The 20,633-nt window shown below is 61.8% G+C and overlaps 2 protein-coding genes across 3 annotated transcripts; one reads left to right on the forward strand and one right to left on the reverse strand.

Moving 5' to 3' along the window:
* Positions 1-992: 992 nt before the first annotated feature.
* On the reverse strand, positions 993-3,692 carry LAMTOR2 (late endosomal/lysosomal adaptor, MAPK and MTOR activator 2). Its single transcript, XM_047705350.1, has 4 exons — positions 3,555-3,692; positions 3,190-3,352; positions 1,375-1,464; positions 993-1,181 (listed from the first exon to the last, which is right to left on the reverse strand). Exons 1-4 carry the CDS (start codon positions 3,620-3,622, stop codon positions 1,125-1,127), a joined length of 378 nt encoding a protein of 125 aa, XP_047561306.1. The 5' UTR covers positions 3,623-3,692; the 3' UTR covers positions 993-1,124.
* Positions 3,621-18,534, forward strand: UBQLN4 (ubiquilin 4). 2 transcript variants are annotated; one of them, XM_047705345.1, is made up of 11 exons: positions 3,621-4,166; positions 6,112-6,263; positions 6,814-7,031; positions 7,616-7,878; positions 9,208-9,366; positions 13,354-13,579; positions 14,566-14,705; positions 15,090-15,173; positions 15,294-15,406; positions 15,585-15,774; positions 17,026-18,534. In XM_047705345.1, exons 1-11 carry the CDS (start codon positions 3,621-3,623, stop codon positions 17,176-17,178), a joined length of 2,244 nt encoding a protein of 747 aa, XP_047561301.1. In that variant the 3' UTR covers positions 17,179-18,534. The 2 variants fall into 2 exon arrangements, with proteins under 2 accessions (XP_047561301.1, XP_047561302.1); XM_047705346.1 differs by lacking the exon at positions 3,621-4,166 and adding an exon at positions 4,555-4,722.
* Positions 18,535-20,633: the final 2,099 nt, after the last annotated feature.

A 20,633-nucleotide genomic window follows, 5' to 3' on the forward strand; every position in this document is an offset into this window, starting at 1 on the left:
GTGGGCGGTCCAGGGGCTGGGGACGCAGAGCTGGGGGGAGCTGAGACAGGCACAGGACCTTCAGAGAGCAGCTGAGGGCTGAGTACGTGGTGCTAGGGCTCCTGGGGCCAGGGACCAACCTGGGCAGCCACCAGTGAGTGAGAAAGAGCCTCTCAGGCAGAAGCCTGCTTCTCCTGCTTTTCCTTCAGCGCCTCTGGTTGGGGGGTGATTGGGGGCACCAGGGGAAGGGCTGTTGGGGCGAGGGGCCGGGGCTGATGGGTGCCATCCACCCTGCCGCAGTTCAGAACTCTGGGAGCAGCACTGTGGACAGGGCAACTTCTGCCCCTCCTGACAGCCCAGGGCCTGGGATGGGCCACGTTCCTCACCCAGGGTGAGGCTGAGACTCGCAACCTACCTCCCCCCTGGGATGGTCCCTTCCGGCGGCGCCCGGCTAAGGGCTGGTAGCACCCTGTCCAGACCCGCTGTAAGGACCCAAGCTGGGGGAGACCTGCCGCAGAAACAAGACAGGCGAGCTGAGGAGGCTGAGCGCAGGGCGGGATCTGGAGACGGAAGGCCCCTGAGAGGCCTCGGACTCCCTCCCCAGGACCTGCAGTCCAACCTGCCTGCAAAGGGCTTCAAGATCTGGAGGGTCTATGTGAGCGGGGGGGCCCTGGTAGGCGGCTAGTGCACACTCTTCCAACCCCAAGAGCAGAAAAGCCACCCCCCCCACAACTTGGGACTGAACGATGCTGGCCTTACAGGGCCTTATATTCTTGCTGTCCAACACGACCACCACCAGCCCCCCAGCAGCCTGCTGCTCCTCCGAGATCACTCCCAAAGGTATGCCAGTCAGGGAGCCGAACTTCCAGAAGCTCAGAGCGCAGGGCTGAGCCAGTCGCTGCGGTGCCCCTGCTGTCAGAGGACAAGGTGCGAGGCAGGTTCTCCGGAGCAATGCTCGCTCCATCCCACCTCCCTGGGCTCCCCAGGGTCAAGAAAGCAGTCAGCACGCAAGATAGGAGTTCAAGTTTATTCTTGGAAAAAGCAAAGTCTCGCTCTCCCCCCACCACCCAGAAAGGGTTCCTAGTGGGCCCTGCCCCTCCACACGGTCATTGCTCTTTTCCGAGCCCAGCTTCAGCCGAGGCTCACTAGGAGGCGGCCACTTGAGTTAGGGGTTCCTCCAGGTACCGCACCAAGGCCTGGGCCTGCAGGAAGGGAGGAGAAGTCAGGCCGGCCCGGGGTCCGCTGCTGGAGGGACTCCCGCTGCTGAGCACCCCTCCCCGCCCCGCTCCTGGGAGCTGGCCCACAGCGGACTCCAGGAAGGTGGTGGGGTGGGAGTGGGCCGTGAAGAGCACAAAGGCTGGGCCCACAGGCCCAGAGGGACGGGCATATACACACCTTGGCCTTGAGCATTCCAAAGCCCACTGTCTCCTTGGCATACATACACAGCAGAAGGTTGGCCACCCGGGTGATGGCGACACGGCCCTCCTGGTGGGGGTGACATGGAGGGATGTGAGGTTCCACTTGGCACCCTTAGCCCTCGCTTTTGCCCAAGGGCCCCTCTTCAGAGCCTATCATCTTCCTTCCATGCCCTGGGCATGGCAAGGGCTTCAGACGAAGGGCTCTGGCCACAGCCCTGGACGTGGGGTCCTGAGCTCAGACTCCAGGATCAGCCCCTGCTAACTGACCTCCCCTAGGAACCTCGACCTCGCAGAAACTTGGTTTCTCTTCCCATGACTCCAGTGTCCTCCCAGCTGGTGAGGGTGCTGGTACACAGGACGGAGTTTTGAAACTGGCCAGGGCTGTCCAGATGGGTGATGTCATTATCATGGGTACATCCCAAAGACCCCGAAAGGAACATGCAAGCAAACCCAATGTAGAGTTCTTTTTTCCTAAGGTAAAGACTTTCTAATTGCAGGTCTGACTCTAGGGTTCGATCAGTTAAGGAGGTGGGTCGGCATGGAAAAGAGTAACGGAGCACACTGCATGTTTGTCTTAGTTGGGGGGTGTGGGCTCTGACTTCACAGGTACTTCTTACGGCTGGGGCGCAGACAGGACATTGGAAAGCTACGGCCCTACAGCACCAATTCGAGGTTAGGCAGCGCGCAGGAGTCGTCAGCAGAACGGAAATGGCATCCTTGGTTGGACATGGGGTGAGGACGAGGCAGGGAGCCCCAGGACAGTGGAAATCCTTTGGGAAGAGTTCACTCTGGGCCTTTTCAATTTGGTTCAGCACACTTCCACTGGGCATCTGCTGTGCACTGGGGCCCAGGGGCAGCACTCCCTGCCTCTCTGGCCTCCCTCCTACTCACCTCCCCCATTCCCAGGCCGCTTGAGCTACATCAACCTGTTGACCCTCGACCAGACATTAGTGCACCTCAGGGCCTTTGCATCTGCTGTTCTGTCAGAACTGTTCTTCCCCTAAAGGACCGTACGGCTGGCCAACTTCCTTTGGATCTTTAATGAAATATCTTTTCAGTGAGACTGTCTTGAATACGTGCCCTCCTCACTTCCATTTCACGTAGCATTTTCGATATCTTACGTCCTAGTGTTCTGACTCACATACATATTTTATAATACACATAAAACCCTGAGCTGCCGTGAGACGTCAGGGCCGCAGTTTCGGTCCTGTTTGCTCCTCTTTCCCTAGTGCTCGCGAATACCACAGGGACCTCAACATCTGTTGGCTGAACAAACGAAGGTGCATGAGACAGTTCCCAGAAAATTCACAGTCTAATGGCTACTTCCCCTTTCTGGACTGCAGCTCCTTCTTCTGTAAACTGCAGGGACGGCCTAGGGTCTGGAGACTCTGCTGTGCTTCCGTGAGCCTGTGGCTCTGGGGTAACGACACTGCCCAGTTTACATCCTTTCTCATGATCTTCACAAGCTCGTGTGCACGAGCTCCTGTTGGGGGTATTACTGCAGCGTTAGAGTCGCGGTAAGGAAGTTCAGAGAGCTTCCCAGGCGCTTGCAGGGCTCCGGGACTGACCAGCGGCCAGCAGAGACCAGAGGCCCAGGCAGACACTGGGGCCCCAGCTCCCTGCTCACCACCGCACGCTGCCTGGGGTCCTGCCTACCACAGAGCTGCAGCAGACCAGCTCTTAGTAGCCCTCGGAGATCCTGTCCCTGCCCCTCCAACCATCCAGGCTGGGAGCGAGGTCGCCCCACGGGGATCTCCTCGGGGGACAGAGGGAGTGGCTCCCTTCTCCATACCATGCAGTCCATGAGGATGAATTTGAGATTGTCTTCATTAAACGCTTGGTTCCCGTTGCGGTCGTAGGCGGCCCAGATGTTGCTGGCGATGGCCGCGGTGACCCGGGCGTCCGTGTCCCCGTAGCCGGAGTAGGCCAGCAGGGATCCCTCGTTATTCAGCAACCTGGTGGGCGGCGGTAAGCGATAGGGACGCGCTCGGGCGGCGAGAACAACGCCTGCGCTCTCGCCCCACCTCCCGCCGGGGCGCGTCCAGAAAGCAGGGTCCGGGCAGAGCGCGGTGCTCCCCGCGGGCCGCGGCCGCTCTGCCCCCGGCCCTCCCCGAGCCCCGTCCCCAGCTCCCCTCCGCGCCCTCCGGCCGCACTCACAGCGTGCTCTGGACACCGCCGGTGTTGGCCTGGCTTAGCACCTGGGTCAGAGCCTTGGGACGCAGCATGCCTGCGGCTCCCAGGCCCGGGCCTCCGCGCCAGGCCCCGCGCTGCCTCCCGCGGGCCTCCGCGGGCACCTCCCCGAGCTCCGGTCCGCTCCGGAACGCCGCGCGACCCGGAGGTCCCAGCCCGACTCCGGGGAGGCGACGCAACGCCGCCCCGCCGCGGGGGGCGCCGGGAGTTGTAGTTCCGTGGGGCCTCGCGGCGCACCCTGGGAACTGTAGTTCGCCTTTCCCCGGGGACCACGCGGTTGTTGGGGGGAAAAGAGCGGGAGCGAAAGGACGAGGACAGGACCGGAAGGTCGTTGAACAGCCCAGTCCCGTCCCCGCCCCCCGGGGAGAGAAGCGTCAGCATGCCCGCTTGACAGTCCACGACCAGAAACCGAAAAAGCAACCCCAGTCTTTGTCAGGCACACGTCCGGTTACTTTCCCGAGCGGTTCCCTACGTCACGCACGGCCCCGTGAGACGGGCCGAGGCTCCGAAAGGCCCCGGGAACCGCGCTTAGTAGACTCGTGCGGGCCACGGCCTCCGGGGACGTGGTCGGTCCTAGAGGTGAGACCTGGGCGGACGTCCAGACGCGGGCCAGCCCAGCCTTCGGGTCGGGAGAGGCCCGGGGCGGCGCGGCGGCGACAGGGACATGGCGCTTTGTCCCGGAGCGTCAGTTGCCGGGGAGGCTGCGGGTCCGGGCGGGCGGCTGGCTGTCTCGGGGAGCCCGCCCCGCCGCGCCCTGCCCCGCCCCGCCCCGCCCCGCCCGCGAGGCCCGCCCCGCCTCGGCTGCAGTGCCCCCACCAGGCCGCCCGGGGCGCTGTGGGCGCGGCGGGTCCGGAGGGCTGCGGGGCCGTGGGGAGGGGAGGGCAGGGCAGGGGAGGGTGGAGGCTGGAGGGCGGAGGCCGGAGGGGCGGAGGCCGGAGCCGAGCCGGCCGGGCTGCGGGGCGGGGAGGAGGAGGAGGAGGAGGAGCCGGGACGGGCTGGCGGGCGGCCGGGTGGCGGCGGCGGCGGCATGGCGGAGCCGAGCGGGGCCGAGGCCAGGCCCCCCATTCGGGTCACCGTCAAGACCCCCAAGGACAAGGAGGAAATTGTGATCTGCGATCGAGCCTCCGTCAAGGAGGTAGTGCGCGCGGCGAGGGCGGCGGCGGAGGGGTCTGCGGGGAGAGCGGCGACTCCGAGGCGGCGGGCGGGGAGGGCGGGGGCCCCGCGGGCTCTCGGAGGGGCGGCGGGGCAGGATCGCGGCTGCGGGCGTCCCGCGCGGGAGCTGGGGGAGCGCGGCGCGTGCGGCGGACGCCAGGCCGGGTCTCGCCTTGTGGCCTGGGCTGGGGGCGTGGCGGAGAGCGGGGAGGGGGCGCCTCGCACCGCGGAGGGCAAGGACGCGCGGGCTGAGGGCAGCGTGCGCCCCGAGGACCGGTCGGGGGGCCGGGGGGCTGCGGCCGGCCGGCCCCGGCCTCGGCGCTGTGCCGGGGGAGCGGACGGGGGGCGGCCCCGGCTGCCAGGGCGCGGGCGCTGGGGGAGCGCTTCCCTCGGTGGTCGTTCGTCCCACAGCCTCACGCTGAGGGGGTTCCAGTGGGCCCTCGGCCCCTCCGGGGCTTGCGGTGTGCAGTAGGTGCTCAGTGAAAGCGCGTTGGTTGAGTGAATGAGGGGACACGGCCCGTGTCCGCCGCCCCCCGCCCCGTGGCTGCTCCAGGATTTCTCACAGGCGGGGCGTGAGGTAGGCCGTCCGGTTGGAGGGAGGGGAGCTGGCAGCCGCCTCGCGGAGCAAGTGCACTCTGGACGGAGAGGGTCCCGTTCGGGCTGCTTTGGTTGTTTCTGGGGGGGGAGCTGATAGATCCGGGCGGTCCGACCCTCCCAAGCCAGTCTCCGGGGCCATCACTGCCCCCTCCCCTGCCGTAGAATGCCAGTGCCCGCCTGCCGCAGAGCTCCGTTGGGAATCAGCTTAGCTCAGAGCCCTGTGTTGGGTCAAGAGCCAGGGCTTTGGTGTCAGCGCCCAGTTCCAGGCCGCCCAGGGCAAGTTACCTAACTGTGCTGATCCCCAGTTTCCTCATCCTGAAAGTGGACGTGGAACTTCTTATCTGTCTCACGGGACAGAGACTAGCTGCTGTGAGATCACCGGGGTCTGGGTGCGGTGATGGGTGCAGGAAGGCTGGATGGCAGGAGAACCCGGAGTCTAGAACCGAGGGCTGAAGGGAGGCAGGCCTGGGTCCAAGCCTGCCGAAGGAGTTGGGACAGAGAGACCCGCGCACAGCGCCATGGTCCCCAGGGGCTGGGGGAAGGGGCGGAGGAGGGAGGCAGAGGGAACTGGCTGGGCCTTCTAGGGCGCACGACCGTGGGGTTAAGCTGAGACAGGAACCTGTCCCTGGTTGTCTCTTAGGTTAACAAGGGAGCTGCTCGTGGCCGCTGGGTGGATGGGGCCTTGACTGCAGAGGGGACTCCCCAGATCAGAGGCAGGGTCCCTGTGGGTGGAACCCAGGGGGGCTGAGCCGTGACCTCTGCCTCTTGACCACAGTTCAAAGAGGAGATCTCCAGGAGGTTTAAGGCTCAGCAGGATCAGCTGGTCCTGATCTTCGCAGGCAAGATCCTCAAGGACGGGGACACCCTGAGCCAGCACGGCATCAAGGACGGGCTCACTGTCCACCTGGTCATCAAGACCCCGCAGAAGTAAGTCCAGGGCGCCTGCGGGGCGGTCAGTGAAGCGTCTGCCTTCTGCTCTGGTCGTGACCCAGGGTCCTGGGATCAGTCCTAAATCGGGCTGCCTGCTTGGCGGGAGCCTGCTTTTCCTTCGGCTTCTCCCCCTGCTCCTTCTCTCTCTCTCTCAAATAAAGGAATAAATAAATAAAATAAGGAAGAAGTAAGTCCCCGAGAGGACCAGATACCGCTGCGGACTGGGCTTCCCCATCCAGGCCTCACTCTCACCTGTGGCTCCCCGAACCCGGAGGGCCATGCGGATGCCCAGGAAGGCGGCTCCCAGAGGGCTTGCCAGGCAGCCCTGGGGTCTCCCCTGCAGGGGAAAGGAAGCTCACCTCCCTCTCCGCAACACCCCAAGGCAGATAGATAGGTGGTACCAGTTCCTCCCTCCTGATCTCCCCCCCTCCCCCCGCCCCCAGCACCACCTGTGGTTCCTGAGGCCGCTAAGGTTAGGGCAGGAGGTGCCCCGAAAGGAACTCTGTCTCCCCTTGCCGGTTCACCTCAGCTAGGACTTTGTCCTCAGGGCTCAAGACCCAGCTGCTGGCGCTGTGTCCTCCCCCTCCACTCCGGACCCTGCCTCGGCACCGTCCACCACGCCTGCCTCGCCTGCCACCCCCGCCCAGCCGTCCACCTCTGGCAGTGCAGCTTCAGACGCTGGCAGCGGCAGCCGGAGGAGCAGTGGGGGGGGGCCCTCCCCGGGGGCTGGGGAGGGACCCCCCAGTGCTGCTGCGTCCATACTCTGTAAGCCCTCAGGGAGGAGTGCTCTATCCTGTCCGGGGCTGGGGAGTCAGGGAGATCCAGGAGGAGGCAGGAGTGTGGTCCCTGCTCCCGGGCTGGTGGGGCGAGGGACCCCTGGGCCTGAGGTTCCAGACACTGGGACTTGGGTGGAGCTGGGGCAGAAACTGGCCTCCCAGGGCCTCCTGGAGGAGGGGAGCATGGATGAGCGTTAAGAGGGAGGGCAATGCAGCTAGGGGTGTGGAGCACGGAGGGTGAGGCTATCGGAGCGGGGCTGGGGGGCAAGGGGGTCCAGCAGCAACTGGTTGGGGGAAGTTTGTTGTTCATTCGGCAGGCCCCCTGCAGGGCACCCCCTCTCTGCGCTGTGCCCAATGCTCAACCTGTGCCACCAGCGAGGTCTGAGGTCTCCGTCTAGGAGGGCAGTGGAGCAGGGTGGGGGTGCGGGGGTGGGGAGGATGGAAGGACGGACAAGGGGAGAGGCGACAAGTGGAGGAGCAGCTGGTCCCGGAGCCCTGAGCACGTGGCCGCCCTGGCTGCGGCCTGGTGGGGGCGGGGTCTCTCGGCCGCTGGTGACCCCGCCCCTCCCGCAGCTGGCTTCGGGGGCATCCTGGGCCTGGGCAGCCTGGGCCTGGGCTCTGCCAACTTTATGGAGCTGCAGCAGCAGATGCAGAGACAGCTGATGTCCAACCCCGAGATGCTGTCGCAGATCATGGAGAACCCGCTGGTCCAGGACATGATGTCCAACCCCGACCTCATGCGCCACATGATCATGGCGAACCCGCAGATGCAGCAGCTCATGGAGCGGAACCCCGAGATCAGCCACATGCTCAACAACCCCGAGCTCATGAGGCAGGTACGTGGGAGGCACGGCGGGGGTGGGGCCGCCTCCTCCCGCCTGGTCTCATGTGCACATGCACCGCCCCGTGCACCTGTGTTGTGGACCCCGCAGCGGGAGGCCTCGCTTTCCGGGAACATCCGGTCTCCGAGGTGAGTGGGCCAAGCGGGCTCGTGGTTATCATGCTGAGCAGTGGGTGCCATCGCAGAGGCACCCGCAGGAGCTCCCAGGAGCCCGGACAGGGCTCCCAACCCTGCCCTGGGGCTCAGGGGAGGCCTCTGGAGAAGGTGTCCCCAGAGCTGAGACCCAGAGGAGGAGAAAGAGGAGCGCGCCCAGGGTGAGGGACAGCAGGTGCGGGGGCAGGAGGGCACTCTCGGAGCCCCGGGGCTGGGCAGGGCTGGTGGCAGCCAGAGACCCCGCAGATGCAGTGTCGCGTTGGCCTTTGGGAGCTGCGGCTCACTGCCCAGCTCAGCGAGGGACACAGACAGATGCTGGCTGCAGGGCTGTGGGCACCGGGCTGGGTTCACTGGAGAGAAGTTCCCTCAGGGCGAGGATTTGAAGGTGTTGTCTTCACCGTCTAGAGCAGTGCCTGGTGCGCGGAAGTCCCCGGGGAAACACTGAGTGAGGGCGGGAGTCACAGGACCAGGAGTCAGGGTCCCAGCATGGACATAAAGGTGTGGCAGAGAGGCAGGTGCGGAGCGGGCTTGGGAGTAAGGACAGGAAGGCATCCCCAGTCCGTGGGGATAAGGCACAGTGTGTGGCTACCTGCGTCACGGACTGCTTGTCTCCTGGCCGACATCCACACGGGCAGCCCTTAACTGACACTGAGCCTTGCTGGCTCCAGAGAGAAAGCCCCCATCCTCGGGTTTCGTGTGGTCTGGCCAGCCAGAAACCCCAGGCCAGTGTGAGAGGGTGTGGGGAGTGTTGTCCTGGCTTGAATGCCTTCCCTCCCCGACTCGTGGTCATCGGCAGGAACCACAGTCGGTCTCGGGCAGACAGACCTTCCTGGCCCGGAAACCTGGTTCCACCACTCCCTGGCTCCGTGTCCCCAGTGAGTCTCAGCCGGTTTCCTCATCTGCAGAATAGGGACAGGAATGTCTCCTTGGGACGAGTGTTGTGGGGATGCCACGACTTCGGTCGAGTACGTGGCTGTGCCTGGTGTCTGTATGCAGTAGGTGCTCAGTAGCTGTTGATTTCCTCTGCTGCCTCTTCCTCCTTCTCATGTCCTTTCTTACTCAGTTTGCCCGCCTGATGCAGGACCCCCCCGCCCCTTCCAGGGCCCACCCTCGTCCAAGCTTGGTACGTCCCTGGTGCTAGGATTCTTCCTGTCTCTCCCTTCCCCACCAGACCATGGAGCTTGCTCGGAACCCAGCCATGATGCAGGAAATGATGCGGAACCAGGACCGGGCCCTGAGCAACCTGGAGAGCATCCCCGGGGGGTATAACGCCCTCCGCCGCATGTACACAGACATCCAAGAGCCGATGTTCAGTGCTGCCCGGGAACAGGTGGGGCCGGGGGCCGGGCTAGGGGCGGGCTGCTGGGGCTCAGGAGTCCCTCCCCCGACCCAGGCAAGCCTGGGGTGATGTCTGCTCCTCTTTTCTGCTCCAGCCCTCCGAGAGTGGGCCTGGGCTTGAAGCACTTCTGCAGCATAGGCAGGGACGGTCCAGCCTGGTGAGGGGCCAAGGCAGTGGGGCGGCTGGTAGCGGAATTCCCTGGGGATGCTGGGCAGGCGTGGTGTCCAAGGGATCTGACTGTCTCGTGCACCAGGGGCTCAGAGGTCATGAGGTAGAGCTGGGGTGGGATTGCTGAGCCCAGCACAGTGTGTCTCCTGTGTGGCCCACAGATCACCTGTGTCAGCGTCACCCCCGGGGCTTATCAGTAAGGAGCTTCCTGTCCCCTTCTTTGAGCTCTTTATTGGTTTAGTCTCTGGGATCCAGCTTGGGAAGATGCGCTTTCGAAAGTACCTTAAGAATTATTCCAAGTGGGGGCGCCTGGGTGGCTCAGTGGGTTAAGCCTCTGCCTTCGGCTCAGGTCATGATCTCAGGGTCCTGGGATCGAGCCCCCGCATCGGGCTCTCTGCTCAGCGGGGAGCCTGCTTCCCTCTCTCTCTTTCTCTCTACCTGCCTCTCTGTCTACTTGTGATCTCTCTCTGTCAAATAAATAAATAAAATCTTTAAAAAAAAAAAAAAGAATTATTCCAAGTGCAGAAACAGTATAGGAAAAACACAGCGTTCTTTTGTGTCCCTGCTGCCCTAACGTGCTGACACGTGTAGCTTCATAAGAGCTTTGGCTCTTTTTTTAAGTTTAATTTATGCTAAATATGTTATACATTTATACACTTCCACGTTCCGAAGTTACACAAGGTAAACCAAAGGGGTCCTTCTATTTCCATGTCCCGGCCACCTCTTGTCCACCTCAAAGGCACCTGATGTTAGTATTTTTTAGTTTCCTGGACGTGTTTAGTATTTGCAAATAAGATGTTCCAGATAGAATCGCAGCCTCCAGGTACCCCTGCCCCATTTTACCCTTTTCTGTCTCTAGAGCGAACTGGCTCCAGGAAGTTGGGCTGTTTATCATTTTCCTTCTTTCACGGCCTGTGTTTGTAGCCTTTAAGAGCCCACAGCACTGATCTGCATGTCTTTAAACCTCACAGAAGTGGCATCCTGCTGTTCCTTTCATTTTTAACTTGCTTTTTCAAAAACGTTTAAAAAATGTCTTTCTGGAGAGTAATACGGCTTCGGAAAGGTACCCCTGTTGTAATGTGTGTCTTGATGGAGTTTCGCACACTGAATGCCGCCCACCCTCTGCCCAAACCTTTGCCCAGGTGGGAGGGTGGGGTCCCACGTGACCTTCTCCTGGAGGAAGAGAAAATCCCTGGCTCCTTGTGGTTCATGGTAACCCAACAGATTTCCTTGCCCGCGCCACCTCCGGCCTGCGGCACATCTCCACACAGATCAGTGTGTGTCTTGCTGACTGTCCAGGGCTCCGCTGGTCGGTCTGTCCCTACAGCAATACCGCGTTGTCTTCACTAAGTCTGGGTTCCCCCGTAGAGTAAACCCCCGCCTTATTCTCCAACGTCTTCTTGGTTATTCTTGGCATTGCTCTTTCAAATTTAGAAAGTGCATATAGGGATCAATTAGGAGTCTTTTAAACAAATTTCTTCTTTTTCTTCTTTTTTTTTTTAAGAATAAGCTTTTTTCTTTTTAAAAGATTTTATTATTTGACAGACAGATCACAAGCAGGCAGAGAAGCAGGCAGAGAGAGAGGGAGAAGCAGGCTCCCCGCTGAGTAGAGAGCTCAATGTGGGGCTCGATCCCAGAACCCTGAAATCATGACCTGAGCCGAAGGCAGAGGCTTTAACCCACTGAGCCATCCAGGTGCCCCTAAACAAATTTCTTCTTAAGATTTTTCTTATTTACTTGAGAGAGAGAGAGAGCACGAGAGGGAGGAGGGTCAGAGGGGGAAGCAGACTCCCCACTGAGCAGGGAGCCTGATGTGGGACTCAATCCCAGGACCTTGGGATTCTGACCTGAGCTGAAGGCAGGTGCTTTACCGACTGAGCTACCCAGGCATCCCTTAAAGAATTTATTTTAATAAAAAGTTATATAAAGAAAAAAAGGAACTTATTTATTTGAAATTACATGTAAGTAGTTAATTAAAAATGTTCATAAAAGTAATGCGTGCACATGGTTAAAAAAAACCCAGTAGCTGAGAAAGGCTCCCGGCAGGCACTCTGGCTCGCTCCGACACACGCCAGGCGCGGGAGCCCCGGGGAGGAGCGGAGAGCTGGCGTCCGCGAACTGGGCTTCGGGCTCGCCGGTTCCTGGTGGTGTGGGCGGGTCCCTCCTTCCTGAGACTTAGCTTCCCGCCTGCAGACTGGAGACGACGCAGTAGAGCAGAGGTTCCTGCTCCTTGGGGCCTCAGACCACCTTAGACGCTTAGGAACCTGGGGACCCAAAGAGCTTCTATTTCTGAGGGTTGGAGCTGTCCCTCTTCACCGCATCTGAATTACAGCTGGGAAACGCAAGGAAGGTGTAGTAATTGGTTTTAAAATAAGAGGAAATGTGCTACACGTTAACATAAACGGCATAATCTTCTAAAAAAATGACTTCGTTTTCCTAAACAGCACGTGAGCGGAGCGTGGCCTTGCTTTAACGTTTGCCGACGTCCTTAAGGTCTGGCTTTACCGCCGGCCAGCTGGACTCCCAGCCGGGCTTCGGAATTCGGGCTCTTGCAATGTCCCATGTCACGGAGCCTCTGGAAAAGGCCACTGTGCAGTCAGAAAGACAATAAAAGGGAAGAAAAGCAAACAACCCCCCAGAGCTATACAAAGCCGTGGACGGGCCCCAGGACCACACTTTGAGAGCTGGTGTATCGGAGGGCTGCTGTAAACATTAGAATAAATGTGCCAGGCACAGAGTAGGTGCTCCATAAATGGCGCTGTTACTGCTGGAGGGAGGTTGGAAAGGGGTTTGGTCCCCAGAGCGTACCAGAACCCAGCCATGGTGGGTGTGGGGCATCAGGACAGGACGGCAGAAGCAGGCACAGAGCCGTGGGGTCGTGCGTGGGCCTGGGCCCGTTGTCAGCAGGCATCTGGTCAGACCAAGGAGGCGTGGCTCAGGGCTGGGGTCCTGGTGAGCTCTGCTCCCCGTAACAGGAAGTCCCACGGCGAGTTCAGTGCCTCCTGCTTAGGTGCAGCCTACCCAGGCCCTCCGGAGAGGGAGCCTGAGCGGGAGCATAGGGTGCGGATACCCCCGCACAGGGCTCTTTCCCAGGTGCAGTGGACCCGGAGGGAAGGACTTCCAGGGCTGCCTTAGGCAGCACACCATCTGATGGGGTGCAGACCCCCGGGGCAGTGACACAGCGGGGAGCCTGGTGCAGAGGGCCTGTTTAGCTGAAGCAGGCCTAGGAGGAGGAAGCGGTGTGGGAAGCAGCGGGGGGAGGGAATGCTCAGCCAGAGATGGGCTTGTGGCCCTCGGGGGATGGAAAGCCATTTAGGGGCCCCGGTGGAGGGGGGCAGATTCTGGGGAGTGGGTGCTAGAGCAAGACGGCTGGAAAAGGGGAAACCTGGAGGCCAATCTGGGCTGAGCTAGAGGCAGCTCCTGTCAAGCCAACAATTACATCAGGGGAAGGTGCAAAGAGGAGCCTGTCTCTGCCCCTTAAGAGCTAAGGAAGACAGATATGTTGTTTTGCAATGGGAAGGGTGCGTGTGGAGTCCCACGGGGCGCAGAGGAGACTAGAAACCAAAAGTTTAGAGCCACCGGGAGGGACGGGAAGTTTCCAGTTATCTGTTGTGACCCGGGTCGCCAGCACTGGCCAGCTCCTACGCTGCGGGATGAGGGGGTAGCTGCCCATTGTGAGCTGCCCTTGGGGGTCTCAGGCCCCTGTCCCTTTTCCAGGGAGGGGAGGCTGTTAGGAGAGAGGACGCAGGGGCCTGGCCCTAAGCCCTGGTTTGTTTCAGTCCTTAACCCAAAACCTTTCCCTCCTCCCAGTTTGGCAACAATCCCTTCTCTTCCCTGACCGGGAACTCCGACAGCTCGTCCTCCCAGCCTCTGCGGACTGAGAACCGAGAACCCCTCCCTAACCCCTGGAGCCCCTCGCCCCCCACCTCCCAGGCCCCCGGGTCCGGTGGGGAGGGCACCGGAGGATCGGGAACCAGCCAGGTGCACCCAACAGTCTCGAACCCCTTTGGGATCAATGCGGCTAGCCTGGGGTCAGGTATGTCCTAGGGGGGAAGGAGTTTAGTGGGGTCATCAGGGTGGTCCCTGTGCCCCAGGACTGAATGGGGTTCACACTGCCCCAGAGTATGAAGACAGGTGAGACTGTATTGAAGCCACGGAGGGGGCTCTGCAGCCTCAGAGGACGTGGGGTGGTGTGGGCTGCGTCTCCTGTCCCTGGGAGCAGCCTGAGTGGTGGCTCACCTCTGAAGTTCTTGTAGCCCCTAATGGAGCTGTCCAGCGGCACTGGGTCGGACTGGGGAGGAGCTTGCGAGGGAGGACTCGGGGCACACATGGGGCAGACAGGTGTGAGGCTGGGGGAGAGGGATGTGCAGAGCTGCACGGAAGGGGGGGTTATGCACTGCACAACTGTTGGGGATGCCCTATGTATCTGGGCTATGACTGTACGTATGAGCCCAGGGGTATCTTTGGTAGATGCCCTGATTTCTCTGTGCCCCAGGCTGGGGGTGGGCAGGTACCTTGATCTGAAAGTCCCTTTCCCTCCGTATGCTTCATTTCCCTTGTTTGTAAAATCAGGGATTTGATCCTGATCCACTGCTTTAAAATTGTACTCCAGTCCTGGGGTGCCCGGGCCAACCCCGGGAGAAGGAAGGACCAAGTGGGAGGGGCTCCAGCCATCCTGCCGGGCTCTGAGCAGACCATTGGCCTACTTGGTTTTGGAATGAGATGTGGATTGAGGAAAGGCTTCTGGCACTAAGACAAGCCTGCAAACTGCGAGTCTAGGTGATCTCTGTCAGACCCTTTGCAACCCTGACGTCAAGCCTGGGGTAGGAGCAGTCGGAGGGGCATGAATGAGAGAGACCCAGTTTCCAACCGGGAAGAGGGACCCGTGCCCCTGTACTTGGGGGCCCGTGTTGCCCTCTGAGCCAGGTAACCGGGCAGCATTACAAGGAGGGAGATGGAAGGGCGGCACCTGGTTTCCATCTGGACCCCTTTTCTCCTGTTGCCTTTTCTTCCGTGTGCCAGGGGTGTTCAACAGCCCAGAGATGCAGGCCCTTCTCCAGCAGATCTCTGAGAACCCCCAGCTGATGCAGAATGTGATCTCGGCTCCCTACATGCGAGGCATGATGCAGACGCTGGCCCAGAACCCCGACTTTGCTGCTCAGGTATGCAGCTGCCCTGAGGGGTGCGCCGGGGGCAGTGGCTCGCGCTGGGCCGCTGGGTCCCGAGTCAGCCGCGGGGCGTGGGTCTCAGGCCCACACGGAACCTCCCGGTTTGTTGGCTTGCCAGCGGTCTCGGCAGTGGCTCCTCCATCCCGGAGCTGTGCAGGCTCCGTGAGTTCTTAGAAGTGCCCAGAACGGGCGTGGCGCAGTGAGCGCCGTGACCTTGCGGACACTGCCATCAGCGCCCAGCGTGGGGTGAACACCTGGGCTCGCCGCCCAGGAGTATGCCTCCGGGGTACCCTGAGAGCCACGCGTCCCTCAGACCGGGGCAATGGGGACTCTTGAGGCGGACAAGCCCAGCCTCCCCTGCTGCCTTCACCCCTGCAGATGATGGTGAATGTGCCGCTCTTTGCGGGGAACCCCCAGCTCCAGGAGCAGCTCCGCCTGCAGCTCCCTGTCTTCCTCCAGCAGGTGAGTGAGGCCCTGAGCGCCGGCTTGGAGGGCAGGGCAGAGCTCTGGCCTTGGGGCGCAGGTGGCCTCCTCGTCCATCAGGCCACCTCCCATGGCCTTCCTGTGCCTGTTTCCCACCAGATGCAGAACCCGGAGTCCCTGTCTGTCCTCACCAACCCCCGCGCCATGCAGGCCCTGCTGCAGATCCAGCAGGGCCTGCAGACCTTACAGACCGAGGCCCCTGGGCTGGTACCAGGTGAGGGGGTACCCCGGGGGGCAGCAAGGTTCGGGCTCCTCCTCCCTTCCCCCTCCCGTGGCGCACCTCACAGCCACCATGGTCTGCTCTCCTGTTCCCGCCCCTCTTCCCTCTGGACCTCATGCGCCCATCACAATCTCAGAGGCTGCCTCCCACCTCTTGGTCTCTCCTGCCTGCAGCCTTGGCTCCTTTGGGATGTCCCGGACCCCAGCCCCCTCAGCAGGCAGCAACACCGGGTCTGCACCCGAGGCCCCCACCTCTTCGCCCGTGCCCCCTGCCACATCTTCTCCAGCGGGGGCCCCCAGCGCTCAGCAGCATCTCGTGCAACAGATGGTCCAGCTGTTGGCTGGGGGAGGGGGCTCACAGGTACGGGGAGTAGGGCTGCACTGGGGGGCGGGGCCGCAGGATGGAGACAGCGGACCATGTGCAGTCAGCCAGCCCGGCCTCAGGCTCTAGTTGGCCACCCGCTGGCCTCGGATGGGCTGCTGCCTTCCCCATGTTCAGTTCCCACTGCCACGACATGGGGCTGAGACTAGTGACCGTCCCTCCGGGCTGCCACGCACCGTTCTGAGCACCTTCTGTGGGAGGGCGCGTTTGCTCCATGTTCTCCCAGCCATGAGAGGGGAGACAGAGGCCCAGAGAGGCCAAATGGCTTGCTCAGAGTCACACAGCCAGTAAGTCGGTGACAGAGCCGAGATTCTGACCGAGGCATGCCGGTTCCCGAGTGGGAGCGTCAGCCGCTGTGTCCCATCGCTGGTGCTGCCATCAGGGGGCTCTCAGGGACTGCAACCGCCTCCAGCGCCAAGGAAGGGGAGGAAGCTTCTGGGGGATGAGGTCGCTAGAGCCCTGGGGCGCCAAGTCAAGGCCCGGGCATCAGCTGGGGAGTCGGGTTGACCCCGGGTGAGGCCCTTCTTTTTCTGGCCTTCGTACCTCCCCTGGGAAAAGCCTTTCAGCAGAACCTTCAGCGAGCCCAGTTCCATAGGAGGCTCTGTGCTGCGGAGCCCGCAGAAAGCTGGCGCCCAGAGTCCCCGGGGCCTGGCCTGCGGTGGGCGATGGCACAGAACACCGCCGAAGGTTCTCGCACGTTTCCTGTGGGGGTGCCGCCGTCCCGTCAGAGGACGGTGGGCTCCTGAGTGAAGATCTAGGCTCCTCCCGCCTCCATGTCCCACAGGGAAGCACTTCCAGATGTTTACAGGAGGGTCCAACACGAAAAGCCTTCGCTTTTCTAAATGCGTGTATTTGTCGATTGGCTGAGCAAAACCCAATGGGGTCTTTCTCGCCCAGGCCCTTCTCCGGCCTCTTCCCTGGCTCCGTGTGGACGCGGCTGGGGTTGGCTGCATTTGGCTTCCAGAACTCCGCGAACGTGTCCCGAGCGCTGAGGGGAAGCGGTCAGGAACGTGGGCGGATGAGTCGGACGTGAGACACGTCCCACCTTCTATCCCAGTCGTTTAGTGGCCTGGGGTGCGGGCTCCTTGGCCCCTGTTGGCTGATCACCCCTCCCTGGCCACTGGTTGACCATGAGGACATGCGAGATGACTTCCTGCTCCCCCTCCCTTGGCCCCGGGGTGTGGGTCCTGTGTGTCCCTCACAGGTGTGTCCCTCACCTGTCCCCTCCAGGTGCAGACACCAGAAGTGCGGTTCCAGCAGCAACTCGAACAGCTTAATTCCATGGGCTTCATCAACCGTGAGGCCAACCTGCAGGCCCTCATTGCCACAGGAGGGGACGTCAACGCAGCCATTGAGAGACTCCTGGGCTCGCAGCTCTCCTAACCGCGCGCCTGCGTCTCCCGCCTCTCCCCTTCCCGGGCGCCAGCCCCTGCTCTCTGTGCCTGCCGTCCCCATCTTTCCCCATCCTCTCCAGAAAGGAGGTTGGCTTCAGGGCCGCAGGCCTGGCCCCGGAGCTCTGACGATTCTGGTTTCACTTGTACATCTCCTACGGAGTCTTCTGTCCGGGTCCTGCAGGGCTGCGCGGGCTGTTTTCACAGTGTCACGGCCCAGTCCCTGCTCCTGGCCCCCCTGCAGGGCCCCTCGTGCAGCCTGCAGACGTCCCGGAGGTGGGGCAGGGATGGGGTCTTCCTCGTGGCCCATAAGGGCTTGTATGGATGCTCGTGGGGACTCCCCCTTCCTCCGCCCCCCTCCTCTCACCGGCAGCCTGACCCGAGCCAGGGTCACACGCTCGGAGGGAGGAGCAGGTGCACAGGCTCTTGGCGTCCTCACCCCTTGTCCTGGTCCCCTCATCCAGGTTTTGTTGGGATGTCCCAAGAGAGGAAGCAGCCTGTCTTCCCTGCCTGAAGGGGGAGGCAACCGCCCTCTCTGTACAAGGAGCTAACGAGCCCCGGTCCAGCCCTGTGGAGATCCGCTGGAGGAAGGGAAGGGGGGAACGACCGAATCAACGGCTCAGAAGTTGGACTTGACACTTGGGGACAGAAGCCCTGCAGCTGCTTTAGGTGGGAGAGTGCGGGCTCAGGCCAGGTAGAGAAGGCCTCGAGATGCTAACAGAGCTGGAGCTGGAGGAAGGGGCTCCTCCCGGCTCCGGGGCAAGGACCCGCCAGTGTCCCCGCGTACCACTGGTTGGAGCCCTCTCGAAAGACGTGAAGGGGTTGGGGTCTGTCCCGGCAGTGGGTGTGTGTGTGCGCGCGTGTAAGTGAGTTGCACAGGGGGTATTTTTTTGGTTCCGCGCTCTCTCCTACCAGAGAGAAGTGGGCAAAAGGGCCAGTCTCTGGCGGGAACACAAACAGTCCAGAGAGCTGGGCCCCTCGGGCCCCTGGTGCTGCATCCCCGAGGGTAGTGTGGCCGCTCCTCCGCCTCGTGGGAGGGGGTCGGTACAGGAGGCTCCCCCACGCCCCCGCGTCCTTGGCCTTTGGAGTCTTCACTGTTTGCTTCCAGGCCAGAAAGTTCTATTTGAGGAAGGAAGGGACAGGGCGGCAGTCATGCCTCTGATCTGGAATTGGATGTGGCTCTCGGAGCGCGGGGAAGGCTCATGCACAGCTGAGCGTGCGGAAGTAGGGTCTCCTCCAGGTGGGAAAGGGTCCCAAGAAGTCCAGAGAGGATGGCTGTGTGGCTTTGCCCTCCCTCCCCAACGTCCACACTGGCCTTTGTAAATAAATGACGTGGTCTTTGATGTCACTGTGTCTCTCGGAGTCGTTTTTTGGGGGCGAGGAGGCTCGCCGAAAGCAGCTTGGTTCCAGGGGTTTTACCAGGCGGGACCTGGAAGGAGTGGCCCTTGGGTTCAGTCCACCAAGGTGCTGAAGGTGCTGGGAGGGCTGCGGGTGCACAGCTGGTCCCCAACCCCTCCGGGCTGAGGGAGGAGCGCAGAAAGGTCCTTCCTGCCAACCAATGCGATGGCAAGACTAGCGCCCCCTCACCTCAGGGACAACGGTCAAAACAGTGGGGGGCCTCTCCGCCCAGCCCTTCTCCAAGTGACTTCTGGTCTTGAGCTCCGAGACCAAGCGGGGCCGGCTTGTCCCGCTGCTCATGCCAACTGAGGAAAGTCAAGTGATGATGGTGTCCCATGCACGAGGGTACGGACTAGGCCACAGTGCGACACGAGGGAGCCGTGAGTGGGAGGCCCCACTTCAGGTAACGTGGGCTAGACGTCCCTCGCCAGCACTTCAACTACACGGTTTTGGGGTTTTTTTTTTTTAAGATTTTTAAGTTTATTTGACAGAGCAAGAGACCACAAGCAGGGGGAGGAGGGGGGGGAGAAGCAGGATCCCCGCTAGGCAGGGAGCCCGATGCGGGGCTTGATCCGAGGACCCCGAGATCATGACCTGAGCCGAAGGCAGACGCTTAGCGACGGAGCCACGCAGGCGCCCGCTACAAGTTTCCAGAGCCGGGGGAAGAACAGAAAGAGCGTCCAAGGGCCGACAAGAACCCGTGGGGCCGCCGCGGACAGGGAAGGCCACTGGCCTGCAGGAGCCGTGCCTCGGACCCTGCGGCTGCTGCCCTCGGGGAACACGGCCGAGGGCTGAGCTGTGCTTTGAGAGCCTGGAAGGACGGGAGCCGCGGGAACAGCAGGCCGGCGTCTCCAGGACCCTGGGATCATGACCTGAGCCGAAGGCAGAGGCTTAACCCACTGAGCCACCCAGGCGCCCCTCAACAAGATTTTTTATTTATTATTAGGTATAGACCACAAGTGGGGTCGGAGGGGCAGAGGAGAGGAAGAAGCAGGCCTCCCGCTAAGCAGAGAGCCTGATGCAGGACTTGATCCCAGGACCCCGGGATCACGACCGGAGCTGGAGGCAGACGCTTCACTGGTTGGGGTCCCCAGGCACCCCCGGGATGGATGTTTTCTCGCTCAGCAGACAGAAGCACAATGTGTTCCTGCCAAACGACTGGAGGGAGAAAATAAAGTGAGGGCTCTGAGGCAGGACAAGAAGGAAACACCATGTCAAGAAATGCGGGAGCTTTCCCAGCACAGCGGAGCCATCGTGCACAGTCCTGTCCTGGTGGATACGTGACACCGCCCGCGCATTTACCAAGACCCATAGAACCTTCCAGCAGAGGACCCTAGGACATGCAAAGGAGAAACATGTCATCTAGGAGGTCAGGGGACCCCAGGACGGGATGAGGAATGTAACCAGAGGCTCAAACTGTGTCATAAATGAATGAAATCAGCTCCCTGAGGAGGGGCGTAGCTGTGGACCCAGGAACTCAGAAATGAGCGGCATCTGTGAAACAGCGGCAAGGAAGGCTAGCCCTGGGCTCTGGCCGCTACGCATCCCGCGGACGTCTTGTTAACAAGCTCAGTCTAGCCCGCTGGGTTAGACCTAAGTAAATGCCAGATCTCTGGGGCGCACGGTGCTCCCCGGGGGAGCAGGAGTCTACAGATAAGTGAGGGGCTGAGTCTAGAAGGACCCGAGTCATCATGGATTAGAGGTGAGACACCAGCGCGAACTCATGTTTAGCTTAATGCAGCCGCAGAGGGAAACACCCGGGGAGCGTGAGTTGGCACCGCCTGCGTCCTGGTTCTCTGTGGCAAGGGGCCTGAGGAGGTGTGACACGTGGGGGCGTCTTGGGCACCTGGCAGCCAGGTCTTGGTCTCTGACGCCATCCTCCAGGGAAGTTCCCCAGGTTTCCCAGAGGAACGGCCGATGCCGGGACAAGACACCTGCTAGATGAGCGGGGAGCACACCAGGGGGACCGGCAGACCCACAGCGACCGGGGTGTGGCAGAAGTCACGCGGGAGCCCCTGGAAGGCCTCCCAGTGGCGGCGTAGAATTGAA

This window comes from Lutra lutra, chromosome 15 (assembly GCF_902655055.1).
Source record: "Lutra lutra chromosome 15, mLutLut1.2, whole genome shotgun sequence".
NCBI classification, from domain to species: domain Eukaryota; kingdom Metazoa; phylum Chordata; class Mammalia; order Carnivora; family Mustelidae; genus Lutra; species Lutra lutra.